Raw genomic sequence first — 15,278 nt, 5'->3', positions numbered from 1 at the left:
CCCTCTTTCTCATTTTGTTGTTCGAATGCATTTCTGTGTGGTTCAGCATTCCAAGTGTGTGTCCCTTCCTGAACTGTGTATGCTGCAGTTGAGCCGATTTGACTTCTGTTCTTGGGAGTAGCTGTGAAGCCCCTCACCCTTCACCCCCGCCTCGGGCAATCAGCAGTGGTGGAGGGGCCTGCGCTGGGCCTCTCAGCCTCCAGATTCTGGAAGAAGTTCTGGCTGAGGTCGGGCCTGAGGAAAGAGCCCTGTGCCACCCTCCAGGGCCTGCTGGGCTCCCACAGCCCTGGTGGCAGGTGGAGCTTTTGGTGGGAGCTCCAGACTCTGGGGCAGCCTCTGGCACCAGGCACAACCTCACAGCTCCATCTTTTGGGCATAATGGTAGTCGAACTTCAGGGGCGATGTGAGCTGGCCAGGAACAGGTGCTGGACTAGGTGGTCTACTCAGCAAAGTCTCCATAGGGCAGTTGAGAGACAGAGGGGGACATTCACCTCACCTGCCTCCTGTCTGGACCACAACCCAACCCAGAGAGGGGCTCCCTCAGCCCCCCAACATTCTTCCATCTTCCAAGTCTGAGCTTCATTTGGTCCCTTAGGACAGATGATCCAGAAGAGAGAGTCAGTTGTGGCCAGTGTCCCCAAGATGCTGAACCTGGGACTTGCGACTCCCAGCCCAGTGCTCCTCCAGCTACCCTGAGGGTTCAGGCAGGAGCAGATCACCTGGGACCCCCTCCTCCTATTCCTGCCCTTTAAGCCGTTTCCCGCCCCACCTGGGAGCCGCTGCAGAAGCGGGACATCCCGCCCTCAGGAGGCCCCCGGTGAGCCTCCTTCCTCAGCTCTGAAAAGAGAAAGCCCAGCTAGTCATTTCCCCCCCCCCCCAGTGCTGGCTGCAGGGCAGGTCCTGGGGCGCTGCCCGCAGAGATCCCTCAGCCCCGGGGGTGCGGGAGGGCCCCCTCGACATTGCTTAGGGAGGGGAAGGCGCTGCCGATGGAGGAGGCTCTATCCCAGCCTGATGGGGGTGGGGGTAGAGGCCCCACCTTCAAGAAATACCCGATGTGACCAGGGTCCCCGAAATGGGATTTTTAATGCTGAGTTAGAGGGGTACTTGTTCCAGATGCTTGCTTGTTCCTGTCCTTAAAGATACCAGGTTTGGACAAGCACACTGTCCCTGCTACTTTTGTTGTCTTTCCCCTCAAAAACATTTTACGTAAGCAAAAGAAAACAGGTGGCACCAAGAAGCAGAAGGGCTCCTGGGAGCTGGGCTGGGAGTCAGACAAGGTCACTCCGTCCCTCACTCCTCCAGGCACACACGAGGAGAGCATGAGCTGGCGCTCCTCCAGGCCCCCGCTGGGTGTCCGTGCCCGGGGAGAGACAGGCAGACCTGGGTTCACAGCTCCCCCCTGCCAGGCTGGAGGGCTGACAGGGATCTCTCAGAACGATGAGAAGGGGAAGAGCGGAACAGTGGATGGGGAACGAGCTCCTGTGGGTCACTGTAGCCCCAGCCCTGGCACGGTCCACACTGAAGGAAGGAACAGGGCCTGTGTGATCACAGAGGAGCCTATTTGACTCAGGATGAGCATCAGGAGAGGCTTCCTGGAGGTGGTGACCTTGAGCGAGGGGAGAGGGCGGGCAACAGGCATCAGCTAGGCTGGGAGCGGTGCTGGGGGGCAGAGGCAAGCGGGGCAGGAGTCACCAACAGCAGGCTTCACGCGGTCCCCGGCCACCGTGGTCCTGTCCCTCTGTGAAGTTCCGCGGTGTCTGGACTGGGATCTCCCTCAATTCCCGGGAAGAATGAGACCCAAGCCGAGGATGAGGCTCACCCTCGGGCAGCATCATGGAGACCATTTCTCCAGGACTTGGGGACGGATGGGTGGATAAGGGTGACACCCAGGGAGCTGGTATCTGCCACCCTACCCAGCACAGCCTTCCTCCCATCCCCCTCCGTCCTGGCTCGTGGGAGATTTCCCCATGGGGCCCCAGGCCTTCCTGCCCTGCTCTGACCCCATTCATCTGTAAGGGGACCATGAGTCAGGGGTCCTCGGCACAGACCCTCGCAATCCCTGTATAAAGACCCAGTTATCCCCATTTTACCAACGGTCTCAGAGCTGGTGACTTCCTTACGGTCTCACAGCAAACTCCTATGCGGGGTGTTCCACTTTGCCAATTACTAGCAGCCGGGGCTCTAGCAGCATGTGGCTTGAAGGCGATGAGAGGGAAGTGGGGAAGAACTTGGACTTGAAGACATGCCCGGCAGGAAGCATCCAGGTCAGCACAGGGGGACTGGCGCAGCTGCTCGGACCTCAGTGGGTGGGGACAGCCATGTGAAGGGCATGGGTATCCACCCAACCCAGTCGGGAGCGTTGTTTCGAACACTCTCGGCCACTCCCGGCCCCACAGTGGGAAGCAGAGAGGGCCCCGCCGCGCCTGTGGGAAGGACCATCGTGACCCTCGGTCTTCTTCCTCCACTGCCGCCCTCTTCCCTAGATTCAGAGCTAGTTATCTCCAATCTGGATTCTGAGCTGGCGCCAGGATTCACATCCAGGTCCTGATTCCCGAGTGTGGTGTACTGCCCGCGTGCCTTGCTGCCCCTGACCACAGGGGAAGGCAAAGGCTTCGCAAAGGCAGGGTCCGGCATCTCCTTAGGGATGGGTTACTAGCGCTGGCTCCTGAGGCGCCCTTTCCCCCAGCTGGTGTCTGTTCCCTTTACACTCTTTGACAAGCCGGGGGACAGGAAAGACACTAGAAAACTGAGGATCCTGGAGACTTCTTTCTCATTTGCCTCCTCTGTAGGAAAAAGGATGCTGGATGACAGAACCTAGTTCTGGGAGCTTGGGAGCTGCGAGGCACTGGCCACACGCTGGGGTATTAGGGGAGCCAAGAATGAATTGCCATTTCAGAGGGGCCATGACTGAGCAGCCCAGCCTCCGTGTCTCCTAGCTGAAGTGAGCTGGCGACCAGAAGGGTCAGAGTCACTCGAAGGGGCACCTTGGCACCCAGTGTCATCCTCTGCCCCAAACCAAAGGCTCTCCCAGGTCCTCATGGCCCATTTGGCTCAGGACAGCTGCTCTCACTGCTACAGCTGGTGTGCATTGGCTGCTGCAGCCGCCAATCATAAGTTAGCTATGCCCTGCCCCCAGTGGGGCTGACATTTTGGTCCAGCTCACGCCCAGGCTGGATCGGGGCTTGATCAGCGAGACCTTGACATCACCCCTCCCACTGCAGGAAGCACCCCTGAGCCATGCCAAGGAAGCCACACTCCTTCCAGCCCCTGGCAGCAAGGTGTCCTGAGGCGTGGCAGCTGGCATGGCAGCTGAAGAGCCTGCCAAGAGAACTTGGCCTTGCCCCTGCCCCTTTCCTAGGACTCCCTGGTTTGGCCCTGGTCCTCGTAAGGGCACTTCTTCCTTCCTCAGCTAACTGCATTGAGACGCTACCAGAGGCCAAGTTCTGTGATCAAAACAGGTTATCGAGCTGACTCCAACACCAAGCAGGCCCTGGAAGTGCTCAGTGTCAAACTAGTCCTGGTGATTGGGAGTGGGGACGGTGGGGGACAGACTTCCAGGCAGGCGGTTGTTACTGGAAGGAAGCCCAGGGACAGGAGGATGGGTCAGTTCCGCGGAGGGAGCGGGTGGAAAGGGTGGTCAAGGGCTGCGCAGAGAATCCTGGAATATTTGCTCTGGAAGGGACAGCAGGAAGCAAAGCCTGACCCTCCCATTTTGTGGATGGGGAAACTGAGGCCCAGAATGGGGAAGTGACTTGGCTAGGGTCACCCATGAGATAGTGGCAGGCTCTCAGAACCCTGGTTCCTGGCCAGGGCCCTTTGGACAGTACCAAGTGCCCTTTCTGGTTTTCTGTATCCCAGTCCTTGTGTCCTGACTCCACTTTTGGAAAAACATTCGACATCTCTATCCAGCGGTCACCCAAGAGGTGCCTGCTCAGGCCCGAGGAGCCAGGCACTGCCAATCCTTCCTCCAGAGGCGGTGTGGCCTCCTCTAGGCCTAGAATGGGGTGGTTGCGTTTCTCTCTCTCTCTCTCTATCTCTCTTGCGTTTTTGTGAATCTAATGATGAACTTACGCTACCACACTTTTCCCTTCTCTTACACATCTTACCTACTAAAGGAGGAAGTGCCACTTTATTGGTAAGTGGACGTTAACCAAGAGGGACTTAAAAAATCAGAACTTAAAAAAAAAAAAAAAGAAAGAAAAGAAAAAGAAAAAGAAAAGAGAGAAACAGAAAGACAGTCGGGTGCTACTGACAGCTCCACAGGTCTCTGCAGGGCCGGAAAACAAAGAAAGAAAAAATGTTACCAGAAAAATGTCAGTTCCCCAGGAGTTCAGACATTGTTTTTGATTTTGGTATCTAATGACATTTGTGGATTTTGTTTTTTATTTCTGTTTTTCCTCCCTTTCTTCGGTTCAGTTTTGAGTTCAGTTGTCCCGCCCCCCGCCCCACCCCCATCTGTGTGCCGTGTGCCCCCTCCATGCCCTCACCCACCCCCACGCGCTGGGGGGCCTGGCCTGGCGGGCTGGCCCTGGCCTGGCCTTCCGGCGCCCGCCCGCTCTCTTCTCTCTGCCGGGATCCTCTGTCCCGTCGAGGGGGGCAATGCCAGCCCCCGTGCCCTTCCTGGATCCCCTCCCCGTCCGTCCCCGGCCCCACCGCTCCGTCCCTCTTGTGTTTTGCATGCCGAGAACCTTGCATGAGCTGCACTGTTGAGGCCAGAAGGTGGACACTCAGGAGAGGCAGAGGCAGGGCAGGCGCGGGGAACCGTGTGTGCGATGCTCCGGGACTGGCAGCCCCCGGCCTGGGCCCGGTGAAAGCCCCCTCTCCTTCTCTCCCCCCGCCCCGCCCGCCCGCCCGCTCTCTCCCCCTCGGTCTCCCGCTCCTTCTCTGGCTCTGTCCTCTCTGGCTCTCCTCTTTCCCTCCGTCTCCGCTGTCTCTCTCTGCTTCTCTAACCTCTCCCGGTCTCTTGCCTCTCTGCTCTGCCTCTGCCTCTCCCCCCGCCGCTGTCGCCCTCTCCGTCCCCCTCTCCACCCCCTCCGTGCCCTCTCTGCCTCTCTCCCCGTCAGAAGCCCAGCTCGCCCTCGCCCAGGGCCCGCGACCAGGCGGAAGCCGGCGCAGCCACGCCGCCCGCGCGGGGGAAGGAGAGCCCGAGCCCGCGCTCGGCGCCGTCGTCGCAGGGCAGAGGAGGCCGCGCGGCGGGCGGGGCGGCCAGGCGCCGGCGGCGGCGGCGGCGGCGGCGGCGGAGACGCTCGCGATCCTCGGCGTCCGCGCCTCGCCGTAGGGGCCGCCGGCGCGCCCGGCCCGCGCCGCCCCGGGGCTCGTCGCGCTCGCTCAGCAGGGCCCGCTCCAGCAGCGACTCGGGCGGCGGCCCCCCCGGCCCCGGGCCCGAGCCCGGCTCCGAGCGAGGCCACGGCGGGCACGGTAAACGGTGAGCGGGCTCGCCCCTGGGACCCGCTCGCGGTTCCCTCCCCGCAATGAGTACCCGCCCCCCCAACATCCTTCCCCGAACCGGTCGCTCTCCCCTCACTTGTCATTCTCCCGCCCCCGCCCCCCCCCCCCGCACAGGGCTCCCCGTCGCTGATCCTTCTCGCCCCTGCAGATCTCTCCCCCACTGCCCCCGCTAAGATCCAGATCCTTCTCCCACAACCGAGCACCCTCCTCTCTCACTTATCCCCCACCCCAGTGATCACCCTCCCCCGACAGCCTCTTCCTCACGGATTCCTCTCCCCTTACCGGAGCCCCCTTCCCTCCACTGGGAACCTCTCCCCGACCCAACACGCGACACCCCCCTCCCCATCTCTCACCCTTCCCCTCCGCGATCTACCGCCCCATAGAACCCCTTGCCCTCCCGAGCCGCTCCCCCTCCGCGGAGCCCACTCACTCTCTCCCCACGTGAGCCCTTCCCTGTCACCCGGGCTCCCCCCGCCCCTCCCCTCCACCGGGACCACTTTCTCCCAGCTGATCACCCCCCCGTCGCCGTGCCCCTCCTCCAGGGCCAAGGAGCGGCCCCCGCGCGCCCGGGCAGCCAGCACCTCCCCGTCCCCGGGCGCGCACGGCAGGCACGGCGGCCCAGAGGGGAAGAGCTCGTCGCGCAGCCCCGGCCCGCACCCGCGCTCCTGGAGCTCCAGCCGCTCGCCCTCCAAATCCCGCTCGCGCTCAGCCGAGAAGAGGGCTCGCAGCCCCAGCCGCTCGCCGTCGCCCAAGAAAGCCCTAGGCCGGTAAGTGTGGGCCCAGGGGTGGCGGCGGCGGCGGGACCCGCTAGCCGGCCGGGCCGCGTCGCTCACCTCGGGCCGGGCCCCGCAGGGACAAGGACGGCGAGGGCCGCGCGAGGCACGCCGAGGCCGAGGCCGCCCGCGCCCGCCGCCGCTCCCGCAGCTACTCGCCCATCCGCAAGCGGCGCCGGGACTCGCCCAGCTTCATGGAGCCGCGGCGCATCACCAGGTATGGAGGGGCCGGGGTCGCGGGGACCTCGGGGGTCCTGACCGACTGAACTTGGTGCGGGGAGGCGGGACGCTGAAGGAGAGGAGTCAGGGGTTCGGGGAAGTGGAGAGGGCGCTCAGCCTAGGACGGAGATGCTGGGGAGGGCTTGGAACCAGAAAGGCCGAGGTGCGGGGCTCACCGAGGGGAGGGCCGCCTCCAGAAGGGAAGCGTCCTGAAAGGCCATGGAGGGGAGGGCCCGCTACTTGAGTCTGGGTCCCGCAGCAGGCAAGGAGTTCAGCTCTGGAAGATTCCAGCCATCCCACTTGGAGCCCCTCCCTCCTCCTTCCCTCCCCACATTCATTTTCTGGCAATGATGTCTCCTTTTCTCCTTCATCTCAAGGTCCAGCCTGCTGAGTGGCCTGTGGCCAGCCTGGGGGCCAGGTGGACCCCCTCTCCACAGGCTGCAGGGGAGATGCCCATGTGAGCTGACTGGCTCTCTTCAGCTGTCTGTCTGTCTGCCTCTCCTTTTCTCACTAACCTCTCTGCTCACTTCCCAGCCCCCTGGGGAATTTGGAGGAGGGGGCAGTCCTGGCCCTGGGGCAGCTGTGGGAGGAACCCGTCTCTCCCACTTCGCCCACACAGTCTGCCGCCAGGACTGCAGGGTCTGGGCCTGGGTGCCCAGCTGAGATGATGGTCTGCAGGTGTGGAAGGCACCCTGGAGCCCTAGACCCCTGGCCCGGGGTCGAGGGCCACAGGCAAAATTCTGAGCCTGGTTCTGCACCAGCCTGGCTGGGCAGCCTCGGGAGAGCAACATGCCCCTCTGGGTCCCAGTTCTCACTTCCATACAACGAGTTCTCACTTCCATACACAGAGCAGGGCTCGTTTGATTCTCAAACCAGCCCTTACTAATCCTCGGTGACCCAGATCTCTGTGAGGGAAGAGGGCACTGTCTTCCCCTCAGCCCAGACCTAGAAGCCGGACTGCCGGCCTTGGGCCACCCCGTCCGACACCCTCCCCCACAGGGGCCTCCACCCCTCTCACCTGGCTTCTCCCAGGCTGCCTCCTCCTCCTCCCACTAACAGACACCTGTTTTCTTCCTCAGAATTAACCCCACGCGGTGGGGCCTCGTCGCCCCCTTAACTCTCTTTTCTTTGCTCTGGGACACAGTCTCCTGGCTTCAAACTAACTCCAGGCCGGCGGGAGGTAGCTGAGTAAGGCGTGGGGGCCAGTGGGACCGGGCTGGCCTTGGGCATGAGCACAGTGGCCAGGGGGCACCCCCTGTTCCCTCTGAGCAACCTGAAAACCAAAAGCCTTGAACCTGTGGGGAGCACAGAAGCAGGGCTGGGCACAGAAGCCACTGTTTAGCCTGGCTGATGTAAGTTGTCTCTAAGTTTCACTTATTCAACAGATATTTACTGAGCAGCTACTCAGTCCAAGGAGAAACTTGGTCCCCTTTGCCTGCAGGCCAGGGAGGAAAAACAAAGTAATTAACACGAAACTGGCCAGTGACCACAGGTGTCCAGTCTGACTGAGGCAGGGAGGAAGGGGGGAGAATTTCAAGGCCAAGGCTCAGGGGAACTGAGGCGGGGAAGCCCTGGCCACTGCCGGGGAGGGGCTCAGGGCCTGAGTGAGGGCCCCGGCCTGGCAGAGCTCAGGGCCCTGGATGGCCTATAATCAGCTTTTCCCTCCCGGCAGTGCCCGAAAGCGTCCCATCCCCTACTACCGGCCCAGCCCCTCGTCCTCCTCCAGCTGCCTGAGCAGCGACTACTCAAGCCGGAGCCCCAGCCGCAGCCCCAGCCCTGGCCACAGCCACGGAAGCTACAGCAGCCGCAGTCGGACCCGCAGCCGCACGCGCAGCCCCTCCCGGACCCCCAGTCCCAGCTACCACAGCCGGAGCAGCTCAGAGAGCGGGGGCTTCTGAGCCCAGCAGACCCAGCTTCGTGCCCCCTGGCACAGGGAGAGGCGAGGGGTCAGCCCCCAGGACCCATGGGGGGGGCCTGCACCCCACTGCTACAAAGAGGTCCTGCATCCAGGGAAGACCTTGAGGGTGGGTGCGCTGCAGAAAAGGAGGAGCTGGAGTCTGCTGCTTCTAGAGGGTCCCCACCCCCTCCTCCTGCCTGCCCACCGCGTCCAGGGAACAAAGAGCCGTCTGAACACAGGGACCACCCTGCGCCCCTTCCTGCTTGATGCCACCTCACCAGGCTGGTGACCTCAGCTCAGCCTCCCTGCCCCTCCAAAGGACCCTCAGCTCCTCTCCATCACTGGGCAGACATGGAGGTGGGACTGCAAGCAGGAGCTAAGTTAGAAGGAAGAATGGCCTCGGCACATCGCCAGCCAGGCTGGGAACCACCTTCTGAGCTGGCTGCGGGAGGACGCCGGCTGAGGGGTGGAGGCCGGCCGCCGTGGCCTCCCCAGACCCCTCTCTGGGCCCAGGAGTGCCCGGGACCAGGGGGGCCTCTAAGCCCCAGCCTGAGGGGCCGGGGGAACTCACCCTTGGTCCCGCCTCTCCAGGCCAGGCCCTGCCTTGGGCCAAGGCCACTCCAGCCAGCCTCCTGCATGACCAGAGGCGGGACCACCACAGCTGCATCTGACCCCAAGATCAAAAGGAGTTCGGGTCAGAAGGTGGAAGAGAGAAGGGGTAGATGGAGGAGGAGCCTGTAAACAGAGCGCCAATGACTAAGCAAACCCTGGAGTCCCCTCCGGGGCGGCCCAGCGGCTGGGAGGTGGGCAGATGACGACAGAATAGGATGCCTCGCGCTTTGGGGCCTGCCCGGCAGCACTTCCTCCTCCCTCCCCCAGAGGGGTGCTACAGCCCTTCCCAGAAAGGGCAGACTCTAGACCGAGGGCCTTGGCCTGGGGCGCAGATGGGGAAGCAGTGGCCCCAGCCCTCTTCTGCTGCTCCCAGCCCCCTCCTCCTGGGGCCCTCAGGGATCTCACGAAGTCTTCCTTGGCCCAACAGGGCAGATGCCCTGGGCTCCGGTGGGGGGGGGGGGTCTGGGGTCTGGTCCGGGTTCCCCCTCTCTCAATTTCCCCCTCCCTCTCCGCGGTGCGGATAAAAATTGGATCTAATAAAACACTTGGTGCCCGGATGGCAGGTGGTGAGACCAGGCCTCTGTGGGTTTGGGGAGTGCGGGGCGGGGGGAGGCAGGGGGTCCTGGGATCCTTTCCTCTGAGAAGTGAGAGGGGCTCAGACTCCTCAGGACCCTAGGCAAGAGCTGGCACCGAGGAACCAGGGCCCAGCACTTCTGCCCCTGCCTCTATGCATGAGTCTGCAGGGTCTGCCGCTGGATGACTCAGAGAAAAACAGGAGACTCCGAAGGGCCTTCCTCCCAGCCTGGAGGCCCTGTGCGTTTTAAACACCCCGTGCCCCGCCCCACACACCCAGCTCACCTCAGCAGTGAAAGTGGGACTGGATGGACGGGCCCAAAGGCAGGACCCTCCCTGCAGGTGGAGTGTTGGGAGCAGCTAGAACACAGCTTTGCTTTTTTTTCCATTTTTTTTTCTTTTTAGGGCCGCACTTGCCGCATAAGGAAGCTCCCAGGCTAGGAGTCAAATCAGAGCTACAGCTGCTGCCACAGCCACAGCAATGCTGGATCCTCAACCCACGGAGAGAGGCCAGGGATCCAACCCACATCCTCACGGATACTAGTTGGGCTCCTTACCACTGAGTCACAACAGGAACGTCTGAGAACACAGCTTAAAGCAACTCTAGCTTTAAATCCGGTCTCCACAGGGGGCCAGGAGGAAGCTGAAAGGGGATCTCCTCATCCTGGTGGGGGGCCTGGTATAAAGTGAGTGGTCCCTAAGGGGTCACTGAAGGAAAATTCCGTGTGTCTGGCCCTGGCTGGGTGCTGGGACGGGGCTTGGAAAGGGAGAGCTTGGCCTGGCAGGGGTGTTGTTTTGGTTTGGTTTGGTTTTTGCTTTTTAATAGCTACTCGTGTGTCTGTCTGCCTCTTACATAGAGCCAATGAAATACATTCTCCTCCTCCTCTTCCTCCTTCTGTTCTCTTAGAGTGGCAGATTTTAACCTCGCTTTGACTCAGCCGCTCTTCAGGAATCTGACGAAGGGTGGGAAGCCTTTCCTCAGAAGACGGTCCACACGCCCACCACCTGCAGGCGACTTCAGAGCCCACAGACGCTCTGCAGTCGTTCAGGGCCGGCCCCACAGGTCAAGAACCCTGGCCCAAGTCTGCGGAGACGGCAGCGGGTGTGGTCACGGCTCTGGGCTGTGGGAGCTGTGGCACAGGAGGTGTCCTTGGTCTGGTCTGGGCCACGGAGCAGGGGGCCGTGATCCGAGGCCTGTGGCCGTGATCCGAGGCCTGTGGCCTGTCGGGAGTCTCCACACCCGACTCCCCTCCAGTTTCTTTTCCCTCACATTGGAAGGGACACCTGAGGAGGCCTTTGGCCAGTGGCTCTGTTCCTGATCTGAGGCAGCCGTTCAAAGAAGCCCCCATGAACCCTCTAACTCGTTACCCAGGTTCAGCAGAACCGGGCCTCAGGCAAGGCCTGGGGCTACAGGAAAAGCAGACCTGGCCTTGCTCTGAAGATGCCACCACTTGGTGGAGGGACATGAAACACACCCAAAAGTGGGCATAAAATTCCAGCCTGTCCTGAATTCCCTGGCGGCCTAGTGGTTAAGGATCTGGCGTTGTCACTGTCGTGCACAGCTTCCATCCATCCCCAGCCTGGGAAATTCCGCATGGGCACGGCCCCCCAAAGAAGTTCAGCCTGTCTCACAGTGAGCCCAAAGCTGCCCCTTCCCCTTCTCCCCTCCCATTCTGTCGCTGCCCAGCAGACCGCCTTCCTCACCCCATGCCCACAGCCAGGCTGTCACCAGGCAGTGCCACTTCTTCCTGTTCTGCCCACCCCTGCTGCTGGCCTCTCACCATGGCCCCCCCTTACCTACCTTCCCGCCTGCTGGCCTGCCTGGGTCTGGCCCCCTCGTCCGTCCATCCCACCACATCGAAAACGCACGTCTGACCACACATGCTTACGGAACCCTATGTGTCACGCCCAGGGCCTGGTTCCCAGGACACAGTATGGAATTAACGAAACAAAACTCCCCGCCCTGAGGACCCCATGAGGAGCCACGGCGCTCAGAAGGCCTTCTGAATGGCTCCACCTGGAATGGCCAGCCCCTCCTCCTGCACCCTCCAAACTCCGCTCCCACCCCGTCCTCCTCCCTGGGCCCCCCTGGGCCTCCACACCTGCCAGGTTCCTGTGGGCTCAAGGTTCGAGGCCCAGCTCAGCTGCCTCCTCCAACAAGGAGCCTTCCTGATCCCCAGCTGCAGTGGCCACTCTTGCCTCTGGGTTCTTGCAGTTCTGGGTCTGTTCCTGCCTTTAGGGCATCAAGTTTTCGTTTGTTTGTTTGGTTGGTTTGTTTGGTTTTGTTTTTGGTGGCCACACACCACAGCTGTGACAATGCCGGATCCTTAACCTGCTGAGCCACCAGGGGACTCACAGGGCGTGAAGACCTTGAGCCAGTTATTTGTTGGCATGCCTCTCTCTCCCTAAATCCGTGAGTCTCTGGAGCCCAGGCCACGCCTCTGTATCTCCAAACAGGCACCCTGACATGTCTGTTGAGTGAGTAGAGGAGTGAACCAGGAAACCAGGGAGCGAGCCGGCCCCGCCATCAGGGGAGCGGGCAGAGACCAAAGGCAAGGCGTAGTGGCGGCAGGCAGACCCTAGAGGGCGACAGAGAGAGGGAAAACTGAGGGTGGGCGGCGCACCAGGAGGGAAACAAAACAGGCCCGGGCCGGAGGAGAGGTCCCTGGGGCAGGGTCCCTGTCAGCCTGAAGGCCCGCAGCCCTCGTCCCCTGCGCCTCCGCTGGCTGCTTGGCGCCTGCTCCCCTCAGAAGGAGGAGGAGGAGACTAGGCCCCCTCCCTCCCACAGACGGCAGGTGCAGCTCAACTCTTCAGCTCTGAACCTTGGGAAAAGGGAGAAACCCTGCCAGGAAGGCAGGCAGGAAAACAGGAAACTCCATTTCTACTTTAGCGAGGAAGGGGAGGTGGGGGCAGGGTAGGGGACCGCAGCAGGATGTGGCATTTGGGGCGCAGCCGTCCTGTCTTGGCCTCTCTCTCTCCACATCTGGGGCTTGGGGACCCTTCCATCCTTCCCCCTCCCAACACTCTCAGCGGCCGGGAGGTCTGACGACGCTTTCCTGTGTCCTTGCATATTTGCCATTTTTTCTTAGTGTGTTTCCTAGGGCCCCAGACCCAGGTAGCAAGTCCCAAGTGCCCATGCCCTATTTGGGGAGCCCAGCTGGCACCCCCCAGCCCCTGCCGGAGCTACTCCTGGAAGCCCCCGGGCCTCCCATCTGCCTCCCTTGGCTGAGGGCATCGTCAGCAAACAGGCCCTACCACCAGGCACCTGCCCTTCCTTCATCAACCCCCCTCCCCACCTGAGAAAGGCTCTCGGGACACCGAGGACGTGAGGGAGCCCCAGCCACAGGGCCCCCACCTACACGGCCAATGCAGGGGAAGCCAAAGCTCCGTGTCCTCCCTGGCCCTCCGCCTCCACTCACCGCAGACACATCCCTGGGCGACGGGAGGCGGGGAGAGGGGAGAGTGGAGGAGAAACTGTTGATTCACCAGCGCTGGAAGGAGTCTTCGAGAACATCCAGTCCAATGGTTTCATTGTACAGATGAAGAAAATGAGTCACAGAGGCCGGCTGCTGGCCAAGGTCACAGAGTCAGAAGCAGTCAGGTCCCCAGACTCCCAAGCTAGACAGCTTCTTTCTGCTGGAGAGCGGGCAGGAGGGCAGGAGGACGCCCCCGCGGCCCTCCCACCTGGCCCCTCCTCGGCCCCCCTCCGCAGTGATGGAGCTGAGAGGACCCCAAGGGCAGCCAGAAGCCAGGGGTCTAGGAGGTGGGCAGGCTGGAGACAGGTTTTTGGAAAGAGACTCCCGGAGGGGCAGTGTCTAGACGCTTCCAGAAAGACTCAGTGCCCCCCACCCCCATGCGCTCTAATTACGGCTGCCCACATTTTTAGTTCCCTGGCAATTCCTCAGCTGTCAGGCCTCTCCTGGGAGCTCAGGCAGCTAGCTGCCTGAAGCCTCTCGCACTTTCTTTGAGGCTGGGCCAGGGAGGGAGGAGCTGGCACAGCCACGGTTGGCAAAGGCCCACCAAGGGAGTAGCTAGTGTGGCCAAGGCTTGGGCGCCAGGCCAGGCCAGGAGGCTGGGAGCAGGTCTTGGGGCTGCTGCAGAGTGCCCCGGACTTTGGGGCTAGGGATGAGGGGAGGGGCCCCGCTGAGGAAGGAATCCCTGCCGCGCCCCCCCCCACCCTGTGGCTTCTGGGAAATCCCTGGTGGTGGGGTTGTCCTCTTAATCCCAGAAAACCCCCCCTGGCAGCTCAGTGCCCAGGACTGGAAGGGAACCCAGAGAGGCTGGCCCACCCCTCCCCGTCTGGACAGGTCACCTGGGCTGCACACCTCACCCTGGGCTGAGAGCCCAGCCCATAGCCCCCCTGGGACTTTCTGGAGCGTCTCTTCCCCTCCTGATGGAGAGGCAGGAGGCCTGAGATCCAGTCCCTCACCTCTCACCAGCTTTGTGACCTGGGGGCAGCTGGGACAATCAGTTTTCTCATCTCCGAAGACTCTGATAAGCTACTTGGACGTGATACAAAGCACAGACAAGCGGGTAATTCTCTCATTAGTCTAAATCTCACTATCCAAAATTAAAGGTCCTCTTCCCTTAATAACAAGACCATTTCTGAGCAGCAGGCATTTCCTGCACGTTATCGACGGGGAGATTCACTGTGGCCCTGGAGCGTGGGGGTGTTGGCCACTGTTTGCTGATGGAGACATGCGGGCTCAGAGAGGCTATCAAGCCAGTGAACAGCAGCCAATTCAAGCCCAGCCTTGTCTGACCCCAAAACCCAGTTTCTCACCCGCCCTCTCCTCCTCTTACCACCACCCAGAGCCACCCATGTCCCCTCCCTTGTGACTGGCAGAGTGATCTATGAGTCCCTTGAGAAGTGACCCTTTGAAGGTGGATGTGAATTCTCAGTTCTGCCGCCCTCGCCGTGTGGGCAGACGCTGGGGGGTGTACCCTGGGTTGCACAACTTCCCCCAGCTGGGGCAGCAGCAAGAGATCCTCCCCGCCCTGGTTTCAGGCAAAAGGAAGGGAACTATGAAGGGAGCCTCTGTCTACAAGGTGCTGGCGGCCAGGCAGGCAGCCCCCACCCAGAACATGGTTGGGCCTGGCTGGGCCACACCTGAAAGCATCCAAAATCACACCTGACAGATCCCGCCAGGGTGGGGCGCCTAGGCTCCAGTCTGGGCCAGGGTGGGCAGGCAGGGGCAGAGGAGGGCCCTCCCTGGCTCCTGACCTCACCCTGACTTTATAGAGCTGGGGATGGGTGCGGCTGGGAGCACCGGGAGGAGGCCCGGGGCTTCCTGAGGCTGAGACCCTTGGGAGGCAGCGAGCAGCTCCCCATGGAGACCCAGCATGCTCCCAACATGGTCCAGCATTCTGTCTGCCTTCTACCCTTGCCTCATGAGAGCTCCAGGTGCCCAGAGGCCTTTCCAGAGGTGACCTTGGATTTGTGGCCCAACCTTAGCTCTTTCCTGATGGGGAGCAGGTGGGTGAGCAAGAAAACTATCTGGCAGTGCTCTCTCTCGAAGAGGAAACTGTGGTGGAAACTGAGGCTCAGGAAGGGCATGAGGCTGGTGTCCCCCAGCTTGTTGAGAGGCCTGGAATCTGGCTTCCAGCCACTCAGGAATCCTGAGCAGAGCAAGGCCCCCCATGGAACTGGCAGGAGTACAATCTCAGCCCAGCCCCTGGAGAGAGCGGGTCTCAAAAGGAGAGGAAGGGCTCCAAGGTGGGAGCCCCACAAGGGTAAGAGCCCTGAACACGAGAGG

At 61.8% G+C, this 15,278-nt stretch overlaps 1 protein-coding gene and 1 long non-coding RNA gene across 2 annotated transcripts in view; one reads left to right on the top strand and one right to left on the bottom strand.

The window, feature by feature from the left end:
• Window positions 1-9,506, top strand: part of SRRM3 (serine/arginine repetitive matrix 3) — a 55,612-nt gene extending 46,106 nt beyond the window's left edge. The window contains exons 12-15 of the mRNA XM_021086294.1: window positions 5,064-5,425; window positions 5,991-6,215; window positions 6,301-6,438; window positions 8,113-9,506. Of these exons, the coding sequence (XP_020941953.1) occupies window positions 5,064-5,425; window positions 5,991-6,215; window positions 6,301-6,438; window positions 8,113-8,338 (951 nt within the window). The 3' untranslated portion in view covers window positions 8,339-9,506. The remainder of the gene's footprint in view (window positions 1-5,063; window positions 5,426-5,990; window positions 6,216-6,300; window positions 6,439-8,112) is intronic.
• On the bottom strand, window positions 10,115-15,278 carry LOC110259893. The gene is made up of 2 exons (XR_002342315.1): window positions 12,942-15,278; window positions 10,115-12,101 (listed from the first exon to the last, which is right to left on the bottom strand). It is a non-coding gene; the product is annotated as an uncharacterized LOC110259893 (long non-coding RNA).

This window comes from Sus scrofa, chromosome 3, assembly GCF_000003025.6.
Source record: "Sus scrofa isolate TJ Tabasco breed Duroc chromosome 3, Sscrofa11.1, whole genome shotgun sequence".
Lineage (NCBI taxonomy): Eukaryota > Metazoa > Chordata > Mammalia > Artiodactyla > Suidae > Sus > Sus scrofa.
Note: the sequence above shows the minus strand (reverse complement) of the source record. Positions and strands in the feature narration are given on the sequence as shown.